Source organism: Podarcis muralis, chromosome 11, assembly GCF_964188315.1.
Source record: "Podarcis muralis chromosome 11, rPodMur119.hap1.1, whole genome shotgun sequence".
Taxonomy (NCBI): domain Eukaryota; kingdom Metazoa; phylum Chordata; class Lepidosauria; order Squamata; family Lacertidae; genus Podarcis; species Podarcis muralis.
In genome coordinates this window covers 49,217,868-49,242,788 of record NC_135665.1, presented here as the reverse complement: position 1 = coordinate 49,242,788, position 24,921 = coordinate 49,217,868, and the positions used below count along the sequence as shown (strand labels likewise).

The 24,921-nt window shown below is 43.7% G+C and overlaps 2 protein-coding genes across 2 annotated transcripts in view; one reads left to right on the top strand and one right to left on the bottom strand.

Annotated features, from left to right (window-relative positions):
• NUP155 (nucleoporin 155) overlaps nt 1-6,976 on the bottom strand; it is a 41,048-nt gene extending 34,072 nt beyond the window's left edge. Inside the window, exons 1-5 of the mRNA XM_028748763.2 lie at nt 6,728-6,976; nt 2,668-2,805; nt 930-1,026; nt 704-774; nt 216-308 (exon numbers count right to left, since the gene is read on the bottom strand). Coding sequence (XP_028604596.1) covers nt 216-308; nt 704-774; nt 930-1,026; nt 2,668-2,805; nt 6,728-6,866 — 538 coding nt within the window. The 5' untranslated portion in view covers nt 6,867-6,976. The remainder of the gene's footprint in view (nt 1-215; nt 309-703; nt 775-929; nt 1,027-2,667; nt 2,806-6,727) is intronic.
• A 982-nt stretch (nt 6,977-7,958) lies between these two features.
• Nucleotides 7,959-24,921, top strand: part of WDR70 (WD repeat domain 70) — a 119,490-nt gene continuing 102,527 nt past the window's right edge. Inside the window, exons 1-5 of the mRNA XM_028748764.2 lie at nt 7,959-8,081; nt 8,936-8,998; nt 10,938-11,021; nt 13,217-13,325; nt 15,545-15,722. Of these exons, the coding sequence (XP_028604597.2) occupies nt 8,057-8,081; nt 8,936-8,998; nt 10,938-11,021; nt 13,217-13,325; nt 15,545-15,722 (459 nt within the window). The 5' untranslated portion in view covers nt 7,959-8,056. The remainder of the gene's footprint in view (nt 8,082-8,935; nt 8,999-10,937; nt 11,022-13,216; nt 13,326-15,544; nt 15,723-24,921) is intronic.

The window sequence follows — 24,921 nt, the reverse complement described above, 5'->3', positions numbered from 1 at the left end:
GCCATTATTTCATTCTACTGCCACTGAAGAGCCTCATTCCCTCAGCTCCACCAACGATCAAGTTGGTTGTGTCTAGCCGGGCACTTGTGTTGGTAAGGTAGCAAGCTGAATCTAAGAGGAGCCAGTTGCATTAAACAGTCACCAGGTAGCAGCAAGTTCCTCTAAATTTCTTTCCCTATCTCTTCATGAAAGCAAGCATGTGAATACACAATTACCTCCTTGTAAGGTTGCATAGCTTAGTCCTAGAATGACTATATCCACAGGAGTAGCCAAAACGAGCAGGTGTCGTATATGCGGTTGAAAGACTCCTGTGAGTAAAAAAAGCAGAAGACAACTTGTCAATATAAGGGAGGGGGGGAGAACCACCTCTAAATAAATGCTACTTGTCATAATCAAGATCTAGGAGAATGAAGAGGTATATGGACTAATTTCTGTCAGTCAGGAAATATTTCAAGTCTTTTAACGGCTATTTTCCCAATCCTACAATAATTTCAGCAATGAAACCTCAAAAATAGAAGGTATATTTATGCAACATTTATCTTTGGGGTAATTATGCGCACTGCATGATAATATTCAAAAGGCCGAGTATGTAAGATAGTTTCTAATACAGAACAGACACCAACAAAGCAAACAAATGAAAGCTTGTTCTCAGGATAAAGATAAAATGATTTTTCCCAGGTGTATTTTGTCCACAGCCTATTACCTGCTTTTGGTTTCACTAATCCCACAGCAAGGATGGTTTCACTAAGGCCATCAAAATAAGCGAGGTCCCCACTGCAATGAACAGAAAAGGTTACATGAAAACATTGAGTACTTAATGAAATTGTTAAGAGTAGCAATCCCTTACACAAACCTTTTCTTCTTATTAACCAGTTTAGAGTTTACCATACCCAAAAACTTCATAGACATAAATTATTTATCTTACATACCCATCTTCGTACTGCCACATAAAAATGTCACTGTCAATGGTCAGCCAGGCTCTGCTAATTTCAGGAAACACTCCCATCATACAATTGCATTGCATATCTGAAGTATCCAGATTTAAGGATAAAATGCACCAAGGCAAGACATGCAATTCTGCATTACGTTGAGTTTGCAATTAGGGAAGAGGAGGGGAGGATTGGGATAAGTGTAGAGTCCACAGCTCAGAATTATAAATGTAAAATCACAACATACATAGCAATTATTTTATTATGCAAATACTCATCTGATAAGACTCCCGAATCTTGATTTGTATGAACATGAAAGAATATTCACGTCTCTCCACAGAGAAAGAATAAATTTATTTCAAGCTAGGAGATAGTATGACCAGGAGCCTTGATTTCTTTTTTATGTTTCATTTACATTTAGCAATCAAGGGATGGATAGAGAGAATGTCAAACAGAATAAATGGAGGTTCTTTTACATGACACTAAGCAGTCTGAAATACAGTCATACCTCTAGTTGCATTAGGTTCATGTTGCGGATTTTCGGGTTGCGAACACGGCAAACCCAGAAACGTTCTGCGTGCTTTGTGCATGTGCACTCTGCGCTGGAGCACTCTATTGCATCACGCACACAAGCAGCACTCTACTTACGGACTTTTCGGGGTGCGAATGGCACCCCGGAACGGATCGCATGCGTACGTAGAGGTACCACTGTAGTACCAAGCATTTTTTATTGCTTTTTAAAACACTGAAATAATTAAATTCCAAGCAATAAAATTATCATTTCTTTCATCACGCCTGGAAGCCCCAGAAGAGTACAGAGCACAGATGGGGAATCTGTGGCCTTCCAATATGTTGATGAAGTACAATTCCCATCACTCCTGGCTGTTGGCTATGGTGGCTGGGCTTGACAGGAGCTTGAATCCAACTACAGTGGTACCTTGGGTTAAGTACTTAATTTGTTCCGGAGGTCCGTTCTTAACCTGAAACTGTTCTTAACCTGAAGCACCACTTTAGTTAATGGGGCCTCCTGCTGCCGCCGCCGGAACATGGTTTCTGTTCTCATCCTGAAGCAAAGTTCTTAACCTGAGGTACTATTTCTGGGTTAGCGGAGTCTGTAACCTGAAGCGTCTGTAACCCGAGGTACCACTGTATATAGGAAAGGCCACAGCTTCACCACTTCTGCCATAAATGAAAGGCTGAGAATGGATGGAGGGCAAAGTGTGAAAAGGCAACACCTTTAGAGCAACAGGCTGGCTCCCATCCACTCTTTACTGCTCCAGTCCCTCACCATGCTGTGCTTCTTAGTCTGCTGCTATTGCAACCTCTTTTGATGCTGATGGGGAAAAAGGGACATTGGAAACTAAAAATTGGGGTTCTTCAAAAAAGAGACTACTTTAGGCCACACATCCAATGATCATTTAACTGCTATTACTGTACTCGTGTCTAGGCAGCAGCAACTACCTGTAGTAGAATTGGAAACAACGGCAGAGGTGTAATGGTGAGTGAAATAAAGTAGAAGCGACCCCCCCAATTCCCAGCTGGGTACAAGTAGCTATGAGGAAGAGAAAAGGGAGAAAGATGGGTGGGGGAGAAGAAAACAGCAACCAACAAGAGATGACCTTGTCAGATGGGGAGAAGGCTGGGATGAATAGGGATTAGCCAGCAGCCTAAAGCCCATCCTTTAGCCTCCATCTTGCAAGATTTGATGTGCCTTTCACTTGTATTATAATTAGGATACGTCCAAATTGCTCAACCAGTTCAGGGGGCAGAGGAACTCTCCGAATTGAACTTATTTCTGGAAGATTGGGAATTGAAAGAAAGCCAGGTCCTTGTAATGGATAATCCATATCTGACATCCCAGAAACAGTGGGGCTACCTGCAAATGTGAAAAAGTAAAATAATTAGAAGTAATAGAAACAAACAAAATGCTTGGATATTTTCACTTTAATTGAATATTTTCTTTAACCCCTAGAGACGTATCTTTTTCTCAGTATATGAAATCAAGTGCTTTTCTCTATAAACCTAGGAATAAATTAATACTCTTACATCTTTCAGTTTTAAAAAATTAAAGTAACCTTGCAAGATATACTAGTAATAGCCACCAGCCTCATAAACTGTTAAGATAAATTAATTGACATGTGGAATTGCAGATCACAATACAAAACTCAGGATACACAAAGTGATCTAGTTTTGCTTGTTAACGCTACAAATATTTGGTTTACAAATGAGTCCTTAGTTCCAAAAGTATTGGCAACTATTTCAAATGTATTAGCAAGTGTTTGAAGTTGGGTGGGGTGGGGTGGGGGGAGGGGAATCTGATCACTAGAAACATGAATTCTAGAGAGTACTGCTCAACTAATCTATATGAACCTAAAGGCTAAGTCTTTCTGGGAGCAAGGGGAAAGGAAGCTAAGTGCTGGCAAGTACTGTACTTAATCATAAGAAATACCTTAAGAAAATCAAGGGCTGTTAAACAAGGGCTGTTTGGAGTGAAACCATTTCCAGTACAGAACTCCTACTATATTTGCATAGCTTTAACATACTATTTTAAAGTTGCTTGATAGAAATTAAATGATAGTTATTGCCTTCAAACGAACCAATGAATGATCATAATGTATGCTTGTTTCTATTTGTTATCATCAAGATAAGCATGAATGACTGTTTATTGCAAGCTTTATATTTGTTTTATCAATTCTGTTTAGCCTGGAAGGAAAAGGTAAGGCTGCCTCAAAATACACCGCTCTCCTGATCTTAACTGAAAAAACTGAAAGATTTTTGAATACTGAATTTTATTGCCCTAAGATTAGTCTTATAAAAGGAATGCATCAGAAGATGGCAGTTGAATAACATAAGGTACGGCAAGATAATAGTTTATTGTATATACCATAGATGGAATATCGGGGAATGAAGGGAGGCAGATTTTTGTAGAATCTTACGCTATTAAAGACAAAGCACCTGTCCCCAAAATAACCTAGTAATGAGACCATTACTGTACATTCATATGTGTATAACCAGTATGGTACCTGGTAGTAGCACTATAGCATTTGGTGTGAACCCCAGCTTGTAAAAAGTACAAAATGAGCACTAGACATTAGAGATTAACCAGATTATTGCCAGCACAATGAATTAAAATAGCAGCAAGTAAAACATAGTGACAAAGGATTCCATCAATACAAAGCTAAGTGGACTAAATACTGTATATATTAAAATCTGATAAAAAGCCACCAATGAAGAGGCCAGGATGTGGGGCCAGCAATGAAAGGGACCTGTCCTTGGTACCCATCAATCTATGTTTCTGGTGGTAGAAAAGAGAGTAGCGCCTATGAGGCTAATCTCAGGTCCTGGGCAAGTTCACACAGGTGCAGGTGGCCCTCCAAGTTACATGGCTACAAACCTTTCATGGCTTTAAAAGCCACTACCTGAAGTGAACTCTAAAGCATATTACTATAGCCCCATCTAGAGAATCGGTAGTCTAGTTTGTGTAACAGACCCCAATCTATTTGTTCAAATAGACCAGTTCTCCATTTACAATCCAAAGCTGATGAAGGGCTTTACTATATACCTGGCTATATACAATATTACTAACAACATTTCCATCATGCCTGGGCTAATATCCAGGTACCCAAAGAGTCGCAGGATGGAGCAGAAGGCCCCACCACCTTCATTTAGGCCCAACTCTTCAGAAAGAATCAGAGCCACAGTTAAGTCTTACTTTGGAAGTGGTGATGACACTGATTTGCAGTGCTTTTACCAATGCTGTTATGACAGTATTCTACTACAATCATACCTCGGGTTACAGACGCTTCAGGTTGCGTTTTTTTTGCCATGCCCCACCTAAGCTTTGCGCATGCGCCGAATCGCAACCCGCGTGTGCGCAGATGTGCCGATGCGGGTTGTGAATGTGCATCCCGCACAGATCACGTTCACAAACCGAGTGTCCACTGTACTGCACAGGTGCCAGGCAAAAACGTTCTTCAGCCAGGCCTTGGGCTGGTTAACATTCTATGTCCTTTTAAATGTGTTTGTGGGAGGGGGTGTTATGAGTCTGTCTTGTTTTCGTACTTGTTTTTATTGTGTATGTTGTGTTTTTACGTTGTGAACCTTCCTGAGTTCTTCAGATGAGGAGCAGTATATAATTTTAAAAATACTATTTAAACTTGTTTTAAATGTTACTATTACTTACTGAATTTGTTGGCCACTTTATCTAGCACAAGGAAATGCAAAGCGACTTACAAATGCTGCAAGCCTCCATTGGTATTTGTCCATCTTGAAGGGAGCAGCTAACAAATTCCCTTACTAAACAGGGGATTCAGCAAAGCCATGAACCTTTTTCTGCCTCCCCACTTCCAGCTATTTTCTGAAGACTGGGGAAGAGACCCTCTTAAGAATATTAAGAGGGTGGGCAGGGGAAGGACTAGACCACGTGAAAAATGAACATAATATTTGAGCTGCAGTTCAATCATGTTCAAGTTTGTACTGTATTCTTATTATGAGAAAAACACATTGCTGCACCCATAACATAGGTTTAAGGTGCCATTTAGCTCCTAGCTTTCATGGCTGGAAACCCCAACCAGATGGGCGGAGTATTAATAATAATAAGAATAATAATAATGGTACAGTGGTACCTTGGTTCTCAAACACCTTGGTACTCGAACAACTTGGAACCTGAACACTGCAAACCCGGAAGTAAGTGTTCCGGTTTGCAAACCTTTTTCGGAAACAGAACGTGCTCCGTTTTGAGTGTTATGCTGAGGTCTGCCTGTTTTTGCTATTTATTCTACGTTTTTGCGGCTCTTTTTGTTTTGTTTTTGTGACTGTGTGGAACCCAGTTCATCTACTGATTGTGTGACGGCATTACGTTGTTTATTGCTTTCATTTTATGGATCAACTGTCTCGTTAAGATAATAAAATTCATGTTAAATTGCTGTTTTAGGGGTTGTTTTTAAAAGTCTGGAACGGATCAATCCATTTTGCATTGCAGTGGACGCTCGGGTTGCGAATGTGATCCATGCGGGATGCACGTTCGCAACCCACAGTGGCGTGTCTGCGCATGAGCAGGTTGCGATTTGGCACTTCTGCACATGTGCAAAGCACGATTTAGCACTTCTGTGCATGCACGATCGCCGAAACCTGGAAGTAACCCGTTCCGGTACTTTCCGTAACCTTAAAAAGAGCCTAGGACTTGCCAATCAGGTCGGCGGTTCGAATCCCCATGACGGGGTGAGCTCCCGTTGCTCGGTCCCTGCTCCTGCCAACCTAGCAGTTCGAAAGCACGTCAAAGTGCAAGTAGATAAATAGGTACCACTCCGGCGGGAAGGTAAACGGCGTTTCCATGCACTGCTCTGGTTCGCCAGAAGCGGCTTAGTCATGCTGGCCACATGACCCGGAAGCTGTACGCTGGCTTCCTTGGCCAATAAAGCGAGATGAGCGCCGCAACCTCAGAGTCGGCCACGACTGGACCTAATGGTCAGGGGTCCCTTTGCCTTTAACCTGAAAAAACGCAACCTGAAGCGTCTGTAACCCGAGGTATGACTGTATGTTCTATGGGAAAGCGTGCCTTGGTTTTAGAACGCTTTGGTTTTGGAACGGACTTCCGGAACGGATTAAGTTTGAGAACCGAGGTACCACTGTACCTGTATCTCAGTTCCTAACCCGGGGCTACAGTTCCCGCCAGCCCTGCAATTTCGGGGGGGGGGGGGAATGAGAGAGAGAGAGAGAGACCCGCCAAGGGAGGCGGCGGCGGCGGCAGAGACCCCTTCCCCCCCGTAGCCTTTCCCGCCCGCTCCCGCGCGGCTTACTGGGCGCCGGCACCGCCAGCAGCTCGGAGAGGTCCGGGTAGCAGCGGTCTTCTTGGATCTGCCGGTCGATGATGCGCCCCGCATTCTCCAGCGCCTCCTGCAAGGCCGGAGCGGCCGCCGGGCTGAGAGCGACCGGCATGGCGAGGCGGAGAAGGCGGCGGCGACGTCGAACCCAAGCCGCGCGCCCTTCTCCCCCTCAGCAGAGTCGAAGCAAGGCCAGGACTGTGCTGCGTCCCGCCCGCGCGCCCAATCCCGGCATCCACTGCGCGGCCGCGGGAGACACGAAGACGGGACCCGTAGAGATAGGAAGAAAAGGGTTAGAGTGATCCTCGTACGCACAGTTCCGGGCTTCCGATATGGTGTGGGGGTTTTTTGGGTTGTTGGTTTTTTTTTGGTGCGGTGGAAAATATATATCTCTCACTACTGAGAAAGCATTCTGAGTAAAGTTAACGCGGGGAAACGATTTCGTTTATTCAGGAGAAAATGTACAGTAACTGATTTCAGTGGGACTTAGTTTTTGCAGCCCCATTCATATCCTGTGTGTTCATTCAAAAATCCAGCCGAGAAAGTGTGGCATTACTGCATAGGATTGCACACACGACAGGTGTTGGGCTTGACGTGGTCTTTCTGTTGTTCTCTCCCCCCCCCCCCCGAGTCTATGCTGCGGTTTTTAAATTTGATGTAACGCCCTGAGCCCTTGGGTAGGCTAAAACAATTGTAGATTTATTTAGTTTTTGAATTTCAACGAGGCTCGCTGCCAAATAAACGCGCATCACTGAATAACGTTGCAGGCATGAAGCGCGATCCTATGTCCACTCACAAGTAAATCCTAGATAAGCCTCACTGAATTGCGCTGTCAAATAGGGTTGCAGCCTTGTGTGTGGTGGACTGCTAACAAAAGAACACTTTTATTTTGAGAAAGGGGGTCTTGCGTGCGGGGTAAATACTTATTTGTTCTTCTGCTTCTCGACGTTACGTATTGCTTTCGCCACCTTCTGCAGTAAGAGTTACAGACCCCAAAATGACAAATACCTGCACAGCTGAATACATTTCTGTTAGTCTAGATACTACTCTCGAAAATAAATAAACATATGCAAACGAAATATATCAGGATTGTAACCCTGAAACTGAAACTAAGCAGTACGTAGTTCGATATCAACCCCGCAAGTCTTGGGCATACAGTAGTTATTTCTCCCTCCGACCACCAGGGGTCTCACTCTGGCAGCCATCGAGCGGAAGTGGCTTCCTCTCGCTCAGCAGCCGCTTCCTGCTGGTCGGGCAACTTGCCTGTGTTGTTCCTGGAGAAGGGAAGTGCGGGTCGCTTTCGGGATGGAGCAGGTGGGAGCAGAGAACGGTGAGTAGCGGGCCCGGCCAGGCTTCCCTTGGAGGATCTGCCGGTCTTGGGTAGGAGGAGGAAGCACTGAGCGCTCTTCTGGTCCTGAATGGGGTAATTGTGCCCCTGAAGGACCAGGTGCGCAACCTGGAAGTCATTCTGGACTCACAGCTGTCCATGGAGGTGCAGGTCAATTCTGTGTCCAGGGCAGCTGTTTACCAGCACCATCTGGTACGCGGGCTGATACCCTACCTGCCTGCGGACTGTCTCCCCAGAGTGGTGCATGCTCTGGTTATCTCTCACTTGGACTACTGCAATGTGTTCTATGTGTTGAAGGTGACCCGGAAACTACAACTAATCCAGAATGCAGCAGCTAGACTGGTGACTGGGAGTGCCCGCCGAGACCATATAACACCGGTCTTGAAAGACCTACACTGTCTCCCAGTATGTTTCCGAACACAATTCTAAGTGTTGGTGCTGACCTTTAAAGCCCTAAACGGCTTCGGTCCAGTATACCTGAAGGAGCATCACCACCTCCATCGTTCTGCCCGGACACTGAGGTCCAGCGCCGAGGGCCTTCTGGCGGTTCCCTCACTGCGAGAAGCCAAGTTACAGGGAACCAGGCAGAGGGCCTTCTCGGTAGTGGCACCAGCCCTGTGGAATGCCCTCCCACCAGATGTCAAAGAGAAAAATAACTACCAAACTTTTAGAAGACATCTGAAGGCAGCCCTGTTCAGGGAAACTTTTAATGTTTAATAGGTTATTGTATTTTAGTGTTCTGTTAGAAGCCACCCAGAGTGGCTCGGGAAACCCAGTCAAATGGGCGGGGATATATAATAAATTATTATTATATTATTATTATTCTTTCTTCGCAGATGCCGAGCCGGTGGCAGGACCCGACCCAGAGCTGGCAGCTACGATGGGCTTTTCAGGCTTTGGTGAGTGAGAGGCTTTCCTTGAGACAGAGCTTTGCATGCAGAGGGTCCCAGGTTCAGTCTAGTTATCATCATTTATATCCGTGATTCCCAACGTGGGGCACATGCCCCACAAGAGGGCAATTTGATTTTTAAGGGGGGGCAATTCGAGAATGAGTTATTAACAGTTAATGGCCCTTTGGCTTCCTCCACGTGAATAGTTCACTTTTTGAATAATAAGAATTATATGTCACGGGGGGCATCAGGATTTTAGAGATGCTTAGGTGGGGCATGGCCAAAAAAAGGTTGGGAACCACTGATTTATATACTGCACCTCCCTTCGTACGTGGATCACAGGGTGCTTTACAGTATGAAAATGCAATCGGGTCAGGAGAGTGTGGGGAAGTCCAGTTGATGATGGAAAAAAAAAAAGATTTGGAAAAGTGTATTCTTTTTTGTTTTTTTTTCATTTTGTAAAAAAAAAAAAGCTTTTGTTGTGTTATTGACGATGCATTGACGTTGTACTTTGACCCTGGAAAACAAAGCAATAAAAATATTTAAAAAAAAAAAAAAGGAGAGTGCAGTCACGTTTAGGATTATTCCCTGGAGAGCCACTGCCTGTTAGCAAGGGAAATACTGAGGTAGGAGAACCTTGGTATAAGGCAGTTTCCTACATTTCTCCCACATCCATATGGGTCTACAATGCTGAGGTTGCAATTCTGCACAAGGCACATGGAGGGTGCTGCAAGATTTCAGATGTGCAGATGTCACCAGCTGTGTACCATCACCACCTCACTTTTGCCGTGGGTCAACATCTTGTCCTTGACCTTGTGAGAAGTCCAGGAACGTTGCTGAATTGCCTGTGAAACGCTGCACGGTGTCAGCAATTGAACACTTGATGTGAGCGTGTGTCTCTCGAAGGTGGTGGACTCCACTTCGTTGGAGGATTTTAAACAGAGGTTGGATGGCCATCTGTCAGGGATCCTTTAGAGATGATTCCTGCATTGCGGGAGGCTGGACCCTACAATTCTATGATTTTATGACCTGTAGTTGTACTGAACTGCAGAATGTTTCTAAAGCTTATTCCAAAGTAGAGTCTTCCACCTCTCAGTTTGTGCTGGAGCAGGTGTTGGCCAATTATATATTGGTGTGTGTGTACACACACACACACACACACACACACACACACAGCTGATGCCTAGTCCTGGCAAATGTCATAATGGCTACTTTTTAGTACCACAAGGTTTCTTGCTGATGGAGACAAGACGAACTGTTTCTCCTGGTCCTTCTTCCGAGAATGCTCTTCTGCTTCCTCTGAATGTTCCTCTTATATGTGTTCCTCTTATATGTGTGGCCACAACAAATAAAACTGAGAGTTGTATATACAGTGTGCGCATGTACATTTTCTCTAATCTATATGCCATGTTGGAGACAATGGTGGGAGCTGCTCAGTTAAGGTGCGTTGGGGACATTTTACTTTATGGACGTTTCCAGGTATAAGGAAGCCCCAGAACAGGTTTAGGAGGCATATGGAGGGGTGAGAAGTGGGGAAATGGCCTGTTGCATAAGCAGGCCTTGTTCGATGCACACATACTTCACTTAACGCTAGGTTCAATTCCACCCAATATGTTTGATCATTAAAATGCTATTGCAAAAGTGTAGTAAGCTCATACACAGCTTATAATGCCCTCTATACACAGCTTGTAGACTTCTGGGAGGCATCTGGTTGGAAACAAGATGTTAGACTGGATGGCACTTTGGTCTTGTCCAATAGGACTCTTGTGTACTTAAGAGTAAGTTGTTGCATACAAATGTTTTATCGTGTCAAGGCATTCAGTTCTCACTGATCTTCATGCTTTCATTTGTATTTTTATAAATTTCTCAGGAATACTCCCCCCACCCCCCTTTCATGTAAGCTAAACTCTTAGGAAATCACTTTCTTATTTTCCCCCTCATCACTTAGGAAAGAAAGCTCGAACATTTGACTTCAATGCAATGTTTGAACAAACTCGAAGAACTGCTGTGGAAAGAAGTAGGAAGATCCTGGGTGAGAGAGGCTATTTCATATCAAGCGTTTGATTCGCCCTTCATTTTATTTATAGCTCAGAGTCCCTTCTGGCAGTTTTCCTTAAATGTTACCGTATTTTTCGCACCATAGGACGCACCGGACAATAGGACACACCTTGTTTTAGAGGGGGGAGACAAGGGGGGAAAAATCTACCCCTCTCTGCCCAGCGCCCCTTCAGCGAAGCGGCAGGAGGTGCTGCGCAGAGAGGGGGAGAATTTTCCCCCTCTTGTTTTCCCGCTCTAAAACAAGGTGCCGTTTAAGGTGCGTTCAGGCGGCTACCTTGGAAGCCTGGAGAGCGAGAGGGGTCGGTGTGCACCGACCCCTCTCGCTCTCCAGGCTTCAGGTTCCTTTCGACCTGCTCTTTGGGGCTGGTGGGGGGAAGCCCACCACCAGCCCCAAAGAGCAGGTCAGGGAGCAGCGGAAAGGCACAGCGGAGAGGCTCCTGCCATAGCTGCGTGTCACCTCTCCAGCCGGGAGAGGGTCGCGGGGCTATGGCGTCTTCGCTCCATAGGATGGACACACATTTCCCCTTCATTTTTGAAGGGGAAAAAGTGCGTCCTATAGAGTGAAAAATACGGTAATTGCTTTGTTAATAGCTCACAGCGTAAGGCAGTTTTGGCACGGTAAGCATTGAATGAGTAAAAATGGCACAGTAAACGCTATTTATTTATTTATTTATTTATTTATTTATTTATTTATTTATTACGCACCTTTCACCTTAAGGTCTCAGGACAGTTTACAACATTAAAACATAACATTAAGATCATTTAAAAATGGCTTAAAATCTGTTTAACAACAACAGCACAGACCAAAGCAACCCATACCTCGCCACGAATAAATGTTCCAAAAAGGCACCTGTAAAGTAATGCTTTTTATAGGCAGCTTCCTGCTAAGTGCCTGCTTCTTAAAGAGGTGCTGCAAAGTTAAAAGGGATGGGAGGTAATTTCTCTGAGGCAGTGCCTGGGAGGTAGAGGGACTTTGGTTCCTGGGTCCTGGAACTTTTCTCCTCTGCCTCTAGCTGCACCAGCTGTCAGTGGAAATCTTTGGGAAAAGATCTAGCAGCCATGTTCTTTTAGCTGTTGGCAGAGGTCAGAGTATCTCAATTGCACTCATTTTTGTGAGCCCAGCATAAAAGTACATCAAGCCCATGCTCACAGCTGCTTACTTTCCTCCTTTTACAGACAGCAGTCTCAGGGCTTCAGGATGTGATTTTTCCCCCCAGTGGGGAAACAATGTAGTGAGAAAAGGGTTAAGCTCCAGATTGAGCTCCCCTCCACACTTTCTGTGGCTGTTTTATGTAAAAGAATGGGCAGTTGGATGCATTGCTTCAACCACATGCTTAACAGAAGAGTGTATTTTTTAAAAGGGGGGTAGTAACCATTTCCTCAGTCTGCCCTGGCTCTAGCTACCAGAAAGGAGCTGAAATTAAAACATCCTAAAAGGTGCAGAATCTTTGGCAAGTTCCCCCGTTAGGGAATAGACTAAATAACTTGACATTTTTGATTTTCCAGGCAAACTTAAAGCCTTTCAGTTCTCTGGAGAGGTTGGTTTTACTATAGCCTGGTTCTGAAAATGAAAGGTAGCTGATTTAATTCATAGACTTTCTAAGTAGAAAATCTCTTTGCAAAAAGTAGGAGAGAGATACCAAACTATGACATACCACTTGTACATCTCGCTTGTATAAATTGACTTTCCTTTCCTTCCCCCTGCAGCAGTTCATGAGCCTCCTCTGAAATGGATGAGGGAATGGACAGATGACTTCAGGGGGAGGGGAGGAGAGGAATGGGAGGTCCTATGACATTTGTTATGATGTTGGATCTTGCCCAGAAACTTGAAAGGCTCTGTTTTCTTTTCTTGTGAAGCTTACCTTTATGGGCAGGGGTAGGCAACGTGTGGCCCTCCAATGTTGTTAAAAACTCCTTTAAGCCATACCCACCATGACCAGTGTCCAGGGATGATGGGAGATAAAGTCCAGCAACATCACTGCCTTATATCAGCAGATACCATGAAAACTAGGACATGCTAGTCTATGACTGTTTGCTCTTCAGTGTTAAAGGTGGTTTTTTAAAAAAAGATAAAAATGATTTGAATTATCATCATTCCAGACATCTTAAAACCCAAATGAAGACTTCAGAGCTGGCACCAAATTTCTCCTTTGTGCTTTCTTTATTCAGAAGAGCGTGAGAAAAAGGCAGCTGAAAAAGAAAAAGAACTTGAAAGCCGGTGTGAAGGTACTGATTCTTCAGCCACATCTTTACGCCCAGTAGTGAAAACATCTTCTAAGTAAGTAGTTATAATAGAAACATTTGGCTCTATATCTTTTTTTTTTTGGTAGAATGAGAGACACTTTTTATGCAAGATGGCACCGCGCTGTAGACCATATTACTTAACAACCAATGTTTGGAGCAACCAATGTTAGCTGACACACTTTTCAAGAACAGTTTAATTTGATTTTCCAGTGTTTCTTATGCCTGGACATTCTCTGGGCAAGCAGCAATAGCTGTTGCCAGCAGTGATAGAAAAAGGCTGTAGTCTTTATGCACACTTACTAGGAAATAAACTCCAATAAGTGCGATTGTCAGTGGTGCAAACCTATGCATGGTCAAAGCTTTGCTTTAGCATTTAAAGCCATGAGCAACTTGAATCCAGGTTATCGAAGGGACCACCTCACCCGATACAGTGGTACCTCGGGTTAAGTACTTAATTCGTTCCAGAGGTCTGTTCTTAACCTGAAGCACCACTTTAGCTAATGGGGCCTCCTGCTGCTGCCACGCCACCGGAGCCCGATTTCTGTCCTCATCCTGAAGCAAAGTTCTTAACCCGAGTTAATATTTCTGGGTTAGCGGAGTCTGTAACCTGAAGCGTATGTAACCTGAGGTACCACTGTATATGCCTGTCTGACAACTGCATTTCTCAGATAGGGCATTGCTAAGAGTACCACATGCTGGCACCGTTCTCCTTCTTGCTGAAAAGGTGCTGGTTGGAAAGCTAGGACTCTCAAGCTCTTTTCCCACATTTGCAGCCATTTTGGTTTATACAGTGGTACCTCTGGATGCAAACAGGATCTGTTCCGGAGCCCCTTCGCATCCTGAATCGAATGCGTGTGACGTCATTTTGAGCGTCTGCACATGCGTGAGCGGCAAAACCCGGAAGTAACGCGTTCCATTACTTCCGGGTCACCGCGGAGCATAACCTGAAAACGCTCAACCTGAAGCGACTTCAACCCGAAGTATGACTGTACTTTGCTACTCGCAGGATTGAGGCCAGGGGCTGCTGCCACCGAGGCAGAAGGAAATGATCACACATCTTGCGAGCAGGGTCATAGCTCAGTGGTAGAGCACCTGTTTTGCATGCAGAAGGTCCCAGGTTCAATCCCCAGCATCTCCAGGTAGGGCTGAGAAACATTTCCTGCCTGAAACCCAGGAGAGGCCCTGCTAGTTAGTGTTGACCAGTGTTCTTCAACTTTCAGTGCTCACATGATGTTGGACTGCAGTTCCCATCATCCTCAGCCATCTTAAGCAGGGGTCAGCAAGCTTTTTCAGCAGGGGGCCGGTCCACTGTCCCTCAGACCTTGTGGGGGGCCGGACTGTATTTTGAAAAATAATAATGAATGAATTCCTATGCCCCACAAATCACCCAGAGATGCATTTTAAATAAAAAGACACATTCTACTCATGTAAAAACATGTTGATTCCCGGACCGTCTGCAGGCCGGATTTAGAAGGCGATTGGGCTGAATCCAGCCCCCGGCCTTAGTTTGCCTACCCATGATCTAAAGGTTAGTAAAGGTAAAGGGACCCCTGACCATTAGGTCCAGTCGCGGACGACTCTGGGGTTGCAGCGCTCATCTCGCTTTATTGGCCGAGGGAGCAGGCATACAGCAGTCATGTGGCCAGCATGACTAAGCCACTTCTGGCGAACCAGAGCAGCGCACGGAAATGCTGTTTACCTTCCTGCTGGAGTGGTACCTATTTATCTACTTGCACTTTGACGTGCTTTCGAACTGCTAGGTTGGCAGGAGCTGGGACCGAGCAATGGGTGCTCACCCCGTCACGGGGATTCGAACTGCCAACCTTCTGCTCAGCAAGTCCTAGGCTCTGTGGTTTAACCCACAGCGCCACCCGCGTCCCCGATCTTAAGGTTAGCTAGCCACTTAAGGTTAAAGAACACTTGTCTACACAAACTGGCAGTGGCTCTCCAGGGTTCCATACAGGATATCTAACAACATCTGGGGACCCAAAGTTGAAGAATATTGGTATAGACAATACTGAGCTTCATAGACAAATGCTCTGATTCCATAAAGGGCAGTTTCCTACATTCCTATCTTTCTCGCCCACCTTGCACTGGCTGCCAGATACGGTGTCCTCCATTCACCAATCTGTGGCACCATGTAGGCAAATGTTTCAGAAGGAAAAGGGTAGGCTGGGGACTTCACCAATGAGCCCACAGAGGCAGGTGCCATGAAAAAGACCCCTGCCACATCTCATATTTTTGTTCGCCTAGGGATTCATCTGGTAGTGAAAGTGACGACAGCTCAGATGAAGAACCAATTGGCCCCCCTTTGCCACCCCAAGGGTCAGTGGAAGATTCCGATGATGAACTCATTGGCCCTCCGCTGCCTCCTGGATATAAGGGCAGTGATGAGGAGGATGAGGAGGACAACATTCTGGAAGAAGATGAGGTCAGTTTTTATTTTCTCGGCGTTTCTGCTGTGTCGTCTTCTGTTTTCGTGTTGATTGCTTGCTCTTTGCATCTGATTTGCAAAGGAGATAATCACCTGGGAATTGTAAAGGTAAAGGTAAAGCAACCCCTGACCATTAGGTCCAGTCATGACCGACTCTGGGGTTGCGGCGCTCATATCGCTTTATTGGCCGAGGGAGCCGGTGTACAGCTTCCGTGTCATGTGGCCAGCATGACTAAGCCGCTTCTGGCGAACCAGAGCAGCGCATGGAAACGCTGTTTACCTTCCCGCCGGAGCAGTACCTATTTATCTACTTGCACTTTGACATGCTTTTGAACTGCTAGGTTGGCAGGAGCAGGGACCGAGCTCACCCCGTCGCAGGGATTCGAACCGCCGACCTTCTGATCAGCAAGTCCTACTTACTAAACTTATGGAAATTGAGACTGTTGGGAGTCAGCTCCTGCCAGCATGATCAGTGGTCAGGGTTGTAGTTCAGGAACATATGGCAGGCCACAGGTTCCCCTCCCTGCTCTAGGTGGTGCTGTTGATCTATTTTGGGATGTAGGAGTTCACCACAGTTTCATACTGCAAAGTTTCTCAAACTGTTAATTGTTTGTGGTTCTTGTTTTGGACTCTTAATTTGTTCCCTTTTATTTCCATGTAGTTATGCTTGCTTCAAGAAACAATTCAAGAAGTGTTTGCTTCTTTAAAGACCAATGGTTTTACATGTTAGGTAGATTTATACTAGCTACTCACTGTTAGGTGATCACATTTGAAAGAAAGGAAGTTTTGCTTCTTATCTTTGGAAAAGCAGGTTTCCGCTTGTTGAGCATTATTTTAATACAGTTTGATCCTCAGTTGAAGGGACATTAAACGTAAAAGAATTTGATAGTTTTGCAGCTGTCCTCTAATATTTTAACACACATATATTGTTTATAGGTGGATTCAACTGATTTCCTTTTCCTTTATTTCTCCCTCTCCTGGATTGTAATTCATTGAACATTCTCACATGAACAGAATTTTTGAGCGCTCTTTAAGATATGGGTAAATGTCTGCAGTCATCATTCACAGCTGTATAAAGTAATATGTGCACCTTTTAAAAAAAGGAATACAAAAACCTTATAAGCGAAAAGTAACATGTTCAACTTCCTTTCACAAATCATACCAAATTGCTTTCCCCAAAGGAACACAGCAGTCATAAAGTTAAGATTCATTTTTTAAACATCACTTTTATGAGGCTGTTACTTGATTGAATCATATGTAAACCTTTCAATTTAACCCCCGACGGGTATTCTGAGTGACAATTTTGAATGTTAGTGCTATTTAACATTTTTGCTACATTTTTGGAAATACCATTTGTGAAGATTTATTGATGGTATGTTGTTTTACTGTGTAGGTATTACAGGGGGGGAAATGTTTGAATGCAATGAAGCCTTAAAGGGATAGCCATTCATTTACTGTATTTTTAATACTTGAAAGTAGTTGTGCATAATCTGATGCAAAACTTATGCCAGTGTTTGATGCAACATGGTTTAATTGCTGTTCCTTTTGCACGAAAAAGGAACTAAATGGCTTGGAAGCCACGGTTTTTAGTTATTTTGCTTTGCTTTTCTTTTTAAAGTCACTGATAACACTTAAAAAAGATCTTTATCCCTGTAACCAGTGCTTTTTTCTTTTTAAAAAAATGTTTAGGGATACTCTCATTTTCCTATTCATATTGAAATACTGCCCCTCAATGAGGCCAAACTTAGATTCGCAAAATGTTTAGGGGTATGCGTACTCCTGCATCCCTCTAGACAAAAAAGCACTAAACAGTCACTAAACTAAACAGTAACAGTCACTAAACTATTTTCTTCATTTTTGCTTTGGGCTAACAAATTAGTTTCATAACCTTTGCATGGAGTGTTTTCAGTTTTTCCATGCTCAAATATGGGAAATGTGCCGTAATTGGTACGAAAGATGAAGGCTGTGGCTGTCATTTGGTAGTGATGTGGGCAGGAGTTAGTGGGACAGGCTGGCTATGTGGGTAAAGAGCAGCAGGTCTTTTGGCTCAAGATGCAAGGATGCTCACTTATTTATTTTTTATTCTTTTTTTAAAAAAAGATGTCTGTATTTCCATGTTAGAAGTGTAGGTGGCTTTCTATCTGTCTATCTAAAACCCTGGCATAAAACAGAGAAAGAGAGACTGACAAACACATCAAGTATAATAAGGCAGGGAGATTTTAAATTAGTAGATTGGCAAAGAAGAAAGATCTTATGCAGGTTTTATTCTTCCCTACATTCAGTTGAAAGATTTATTATTACTATTATTGCAGAATATCATCAACATTAATCTCCATGAGAACAAGGTTGAATGGTTTGTCATTCAACGTTTTTCTTTCCATCTCCAAAACAGATTCAGATCGACCCATGTTGTCATTGCAGTTGTCTCATCCGTATGATTTTTTTCAGGAGTTTAGTGGAAAAGGAATTCTATGTCTGTTTACAATCAGCTGTGCCATTTTGACCCTACAATAATCAGATCAATTCCTGTTTTCTGTTGTTCAGAAAAAAGGCACTTTCTTATTGTAAGGCTGACACGCAAATGCGTTTCAGGCTGTCTATTTCTGAGGAGTTTGCTCAGCATTCAGTAGGCTAGTTTGCAATAAGTTGCTTGCAGCATTGGGGCTGGGTGCTAGGGTTGGCTCTATACTACAGCTCTAAACAACTACTATTAAGAATTATATCAGTTTCACTTCGTTCATTATTATTAGTTTTAAAGCTGTAATGCATGCAGAATTATTTAACTTGAAGTGTTATTTTAAGTACCCACATAGCTGACTTGCACAAAAATGCACAATGTGGTGGAATGTGTATCCTAGGTGTGATTTTTACATATGCATTTCATTTAAGATACTGCTGAGAGATTGAAAGAAGCATTGAGGACAAAGCTGGCGTTTGTCCAGGGTGGCATTTGCTGTTTGCTGTGGCTTTGAAGTTGAATAAACCTGCAATCATTTATTGATTGAAAACATGTTACTCTGGGAATGTGGAGAGATTTGGAAGTAGGACTTACTTGAGTGGAACTCTAGGATTTTCACTGAACAGGGAAGTGATGGTGGTGAACAGGACATAACAGGAAGATTGTTTGGTAGTACTCCAGGCTGTACCTCAGAGTGGGTACAAAACCAAGGAGAAGCCTAGGAAGGAAAGCAGCTCTTCCTAGACTGTAGAAGATGTTCAAGGAGGGTAGACTAGAAGCTACCTTCAGCCTGATGCTGTGGAGCTCAAGGGCAGATGCTTAGCCATCTAGCAGTCCCTATACCTTCTCTTCTCCAAGTGAAGTTCAAGCACTTTATCATTTCAGCGGAAGAAAGGCCCTGCTGGATCAGGTCAAAGGTCCATCTAGTCCAGTATCCTGTTCCCACAGTGACCAACCAGATCCCCATGCAGGACATGAGTGCCATAGCAGTCTCCCCACTTGTGCTCCCCAACAACTGGTACTCAGAGGCATACCTCATCCAGCTGTGGATGAAAAACATGGCCATCATGGATGGTAACCACTTGATAGAATTATATTCCATGAATCTATCTAATCCATATATTTTTAAGCAATCCAAGTTGGTGGCCATCACTTGTAGGAGCAAGTTCCAGAGTTTTAGCTATGTTAACTTTTGTCTGCCCTGAATCTTTCAACATTCACCTTCCTTGGATATCTGAATTCTAGTAAAATGAGAGCAGGAGAAAAATTTGCCACCATCCACTTTGTTCATTCCATGCACAATCTTATACATTTCTCTCATTATATCCCTCCTTACTCCCCCCCGCCCTAAATTCATATGTTCCACATAGAGGGAGTTGCTCCAGCCCCTTGATCATTCTGGTTGTCCTTTTCTGAACCTTTTCCAGCTCCACAACATCCTTTGGGAGGTGAGGCAACTAGAACTGGGATTCTTGAATAACACAGTCCAGGGCAGTCTCCACACACATGCTTTGTTCTGTTCCTCCTCCACCATGTCACCTCATTAGGGTCTGAAAACAGTCCTGCCATTCTACTCAAGTCTGAATTCCAAATTCCCATCCCTTTCAGGCTTGTCACATTTACAAGAAAGGACTGGATCATACTAAGCTTGGTCCATGCCTTCCCATAACTAAAGGAATCAAAGGACTTAATAGCAGGAATAAATTTAAAAAATTGTCCAGTAGCACCTTAGAGACCAACTAAGTTTGTTCTGGGTATAAGCTTTCGTGTGCATGCACATTTCTTCAGATACCAAGCTTATACCCAGAACAAACTTAGTTGGTCTCTAAGGTGCTGCTGGACATTTTATTTATTTATTTCGACTGTATCAGACCAACATGGCGAACGACCTGAATGTAATAGCAGGAAGTTTGCATTCGACCCTGATTCTCAGCTAATGTGGATCAAGTCCACCAAGGCTGCAAACAACTTACAGCCTCTGAGAGGTAACAACCCTGTAAATGCAGAAGTGGGACCCTGAGTTAATGGGGGTTCCAGAGAGGGTCATATTCAGCTATGATAATTTTCCAAAATAACGCTTGCATGAGATGCTTGTTATGTACAGCAGGAGGAGGGCATCACTGGTGGGCTGTGGTAGTGATGGAAGGGAATGATTGGTACACCAGTGAGCAGTGTGGGCCCCAGACTAAGGACTGGTATGTAGTGTTAAAACTAAAGATCAGTGTGCATGGAATATAAATACATTTGTTAATCCTGCATCTGCTACCCCTTATCTTTCATCGAAAGAACCAAGCCCATATCCAAACATTCACAGCTCTGGCAAGCTGGAGTTGTAATGGTGCTTGGTAATACAGTCCACAATGATCAAACTGAACCTGTGTCGTTGTTCTCATTGAAGTGGCATTTGCAGAGATGAGGAGCTCAGAATAAAACACCAGTATCACTTGGCCTCGTCTTTGTGAAAAAGAGATGGCTTACGGTACAAGCACTGGGCTTGAAATACTTGGATAACCTAGAAATGATTTTATTCCATATGGAGTCAGATAGGCCATGTTGTACAGTGTTCGAAACTCCCATTGTTCTAGGCATATTATGCAACAGAATTTTATTAGTGTGAGCCGTTTCTGAGCTCTGGGTGCAGTACTGTGCCTAAGATTTCAGATTAAAACTGTGGAGTGGAAGGAAAGGAGGACCTTTTTCTGCCTCCCCATGTCCAGCTACTCTCTGAAGACTGGAGAAGAGACCCTCTTAAGAATATCGGGGAGCGAGTGATGAGCGAGCAGGGAAAGGACTAGACCATGTGAAAAATGAGCATAATATTTTAGCTCCAGTTTGTTCATTTTCAGTTTTGTATTCTTGTTATAAGAAAAGCACGCCTAGACATTCCGTTGTTGCACCCATAACCTAGGTTTAAGGTGCCATTTAGCTCCTAGCTTTCATATCTCAGTTTCTAACACTGATGCTGTATAGAAGTTCTGGCAGAAGAGCCTGTGTTTGTGTGTGCATGAATAAGTGAGACAGAAAGGTAGGAATGGGCTGCTTTAAGGCCATTATTGTATGATTCAGTACAGGGCAGGAGTAGGGAACCTGCGGCTATCCAAATGTTGGTGGACCATTGGTCATGCTGGCTGAGACTGTTGGTGGCTGGAATCCAATAGCAGCTGGAGTGGGACAGGACCTCCAGCCCTGGCTCCAATATCAGATTCTTAACAAATAATGTGAACTTACGTAGCATAGTGGTTAGCCGACACTCACATAATTGAGACTGAGCTACATTGAATATAGAGGGACATATTTCTGAGTGCACAGGATTGGGCTTCACAAAACTGAACCGAACCAGGAAGTTTCTGATTCAAATATCACCCTATTTATTAACTGAGGTGATGTTTTTTAGTAGTTTTAGAGGAGGGATGGGAAACTTGTGGTCCTCCAGATGTTAGACTACAGCTTCTGTCATCACTGACCATTGGCCATGCTGATTAGAGTTGGAGTTGAACAACATCTGGAAAGTCACAAGTTCCCCATTGGTGCTTTAAACACTCTAAAGTGCTATAAATGTAAAGTAGGCTATCCGGATATGGGATTTTGAATTCTTCAAAGGAAAAGTGGAGTATTGGAGGAATAAACAAATAACAGAATAATTATGCTTATGGCAGAACTAATATGTCTAATTGCTTAAAAAGGTAAAGGTAAAGGACTCCTGATAGTTAAGTCCATTTGCGAACGACTCTGGGGTTGTGGCGCTCATCTCGCTTTACTGGCCGAGGGAGCTGACATTTGTCCGCAGACAGTTTTCCCGGGTCATGTGGCCAGCATGACTAAGCTACTTCTGGCGAAACCAGAGCAGCGCACGAAAACGCCGTTTACCCTCCCGCCAGAGCGGTACTTATTTATCTACTTGCACTTTGACCTGCTTTCGAACTGCTAAACTAATTACTTACCTACAGATTAAAATATAGCAATATATGAACAGCAATTATTCCCAATTAATTTTGCTCCACTCGGAGAGATACCTGTTTTTAAAAACGTTTAAGAAAAACTGCAAGTTCCACTGGGCAAATGAAATTTATAACATGAAATTATGGATTTCCATAATGCAAATGGGCAGAAATCATTTGGTGTCAACCCCTATAACATCACTGATGGAAATAAATGAGAATCTGGAACCTCAGGCCAGAGGGTCATAGGCATCTCTGTCTGGCCCTCTGCACTTTTCCCAGACCACACCATTTCCCTTCTAGTCCTGCTTTTCATCCTCCTTGAGTGTTTTTGCGTGGCTGGAATGTGTCCTTGAACTCTGATAATTCTGCTTGCTTCTTGGGTGCAGGATGGAGAGGGGTGTGTGCTTTCTATCGGCCCATATGGGACCAGCACAGGTGTGGGCCTGGCGAATATTTAATATTCCTACCTTCATGGCATGACATCACCTTGCTAACAAAGGTCCGTATAGTTAAAGTCATGGTTTTCCCAGTAGTGATGTATGGAAGTGAGAGCTGGACCATCAAGAAGGCTGATCGCCAAAGAATTGATGCTTTTGAATTATGGTGCTGGAGGAGACTCTTGAGAGTCCCATGAACTGCAAGAAGATCAAACCTATCCATTCTGAAGGAAATCAGCCCTGAGTGCTCACTGGAAGGACGGATCCTGAAGCTGAGGCTCCAGTACTTTGGCCACCTCATGAGATGAGAAGACTTCCTGGAAAAGACCCTGATGTTGGGAAAGATGGAGGGCACAAGGAGAAGGGGACGACAGAGGACGAGATGGTGGGACAGTGTTCTCGAAGCTACAAACATGAGCCTGACCAAACTGCGGGAGGCAGTGGAAGACAGGAGTGCCTGGCATGCTCTGGTCCATGGGGTCATGAAGAGTTGGACACGACTAAATGACTAAACAACAACAACAACCTTCATGGCTGTGATTCGTGGGTTGGCCACTTAATTTTATTTTGATTTTACTGTGATTTTGAGCTGTGTTTTAATCAATTGTTTGATTTTGTGTTTTTAATGTATTATATATTTGGTGTTAGCCTCCCTGAGCCCGAACTTGGCCGGGGAGGGTGGGATATAAATAAAATTTATTATTGTTGTTATTATTATTATCATTATTATGTGTGGAAGCTATCTTACTGTACAAAGGTATCGTTGAAATGTATTGCTTTCTCCATTTTTGCATGTCCCCACGCCCAGTAGATTAGCCAGAAGCGAATGGTTTCCCATCCCTGTACGAAAGGATTGCAGCCTTAAAGAGTTTTTTGTGTGAAGCTTGGGCCTCGCAAGTCTATAACAATATTTCCCTTCTATACAGACAATGCTGGTCATCTAGCCATTTATTTTGTCATATCCCATTACATAGAAATGTGCTGTTATACGGCTGTTCGTAATGTGGGTTAAATATTAATGTTTTGAAGGCAATTTATGGGTGGCATGGGAGAATTACTAATCAAAACAGTAATAGGATTGGAACCAGCTGTGCATGCTCCACATGAAATTGCCCTTCCTTCCTTCCTTCCTGCAGTATGTCAGGCATTTTTCCAAGGGTTTAAAAATACCTGAGAGAGGTTTTGTGAATTTGCCATTTAAATCTTTCCACTTAGCTCTGATATCTTACTTGATGAACTGAAATGTATTTCTGTCGCTAGTTTCTGTCAGGGCTGGAATGCGTAATTGGGTAGATTAATTAGAAACCTTTTGAGTTTTTAAGGTTTTTTTTAAGGTGTCCCTGATAAACCATGGAGCAGAATTTTACAATACTCTATGCATGTAATGCCACACTAAACCATGGTTTTGCATGAACAAGTGAATGTGTGGATTCCCAGAGCAAAGAGTGCTTATGCTCCTTCCCCAGTCCTGCTGCTGTTGCCATACTACCCGAGGCTAGGGCATAGTTTGGCTTAGGGTTGTGTCTGAACCCAGGCTTTTGGTTTGTCTCCTCAGACAAACCACCAGTGGTAAACCAAGAACAAACTATGATTACAGCTCATAGTTTGTCCGGAGCAAAACAAGTTACCAAGAGCCCTTGGGCGCATGTACTTTCCCCTTCCTTCCATTACTGTTACCCTCTGTTTGTGAGAATTAGTCCATTGCCATTCAGGCTAACTTACTTCTATCTGATAAAAGTGTGTGAATCGCCCCCTTTTAATTTGCGGAAATAGCTTACAGATAACCTTTGGTCTGTTTCTTGATTAGCATATAGGAGGGAATCAGGAGCAGCAGTGGCCCCAAAGCAATAATTTCAGCTTGGTCTTTGACCACATCTTTCTTCCTACCTTTTGGTTTAGTTCAGGCATCCCCAAACTCAGCCCTCCAGATGTTTTGGGACTACAGTTCCCATCATCCTTGACCACTGGCCCTGTTAGCTAGGGAAGATGGGAGTTGTAGTTCCAAAACATCTGGAGGGCTGAGTTTGGGGATGCCTGGTTTAGTTAATAGCTGTCTATCGCTATTGGCTTGTGGCTCATACTCTCCTAGCTGCTAGGAATTCATATTAATGCCTCAACAGTTTGCTCCTTCCCTTGCTCCTGTGCTTAAACACAGCTTAATTGTTTTGTTTTCCAGGCTTTGATCAGTTTTAGCAGGAAGTTCTATTTGTGATCATGCATCAGCTGTGTCTGATAAAGCGGAGAAGAATGGTTATTAGCCTTGGAATTATATAAAGCATTGATCACTGCAGTACTGTAGTACAGACTGAAAGCATTTTAAATTAGATTTTATTTTTGATGTCCACCCCAAAACATAATTT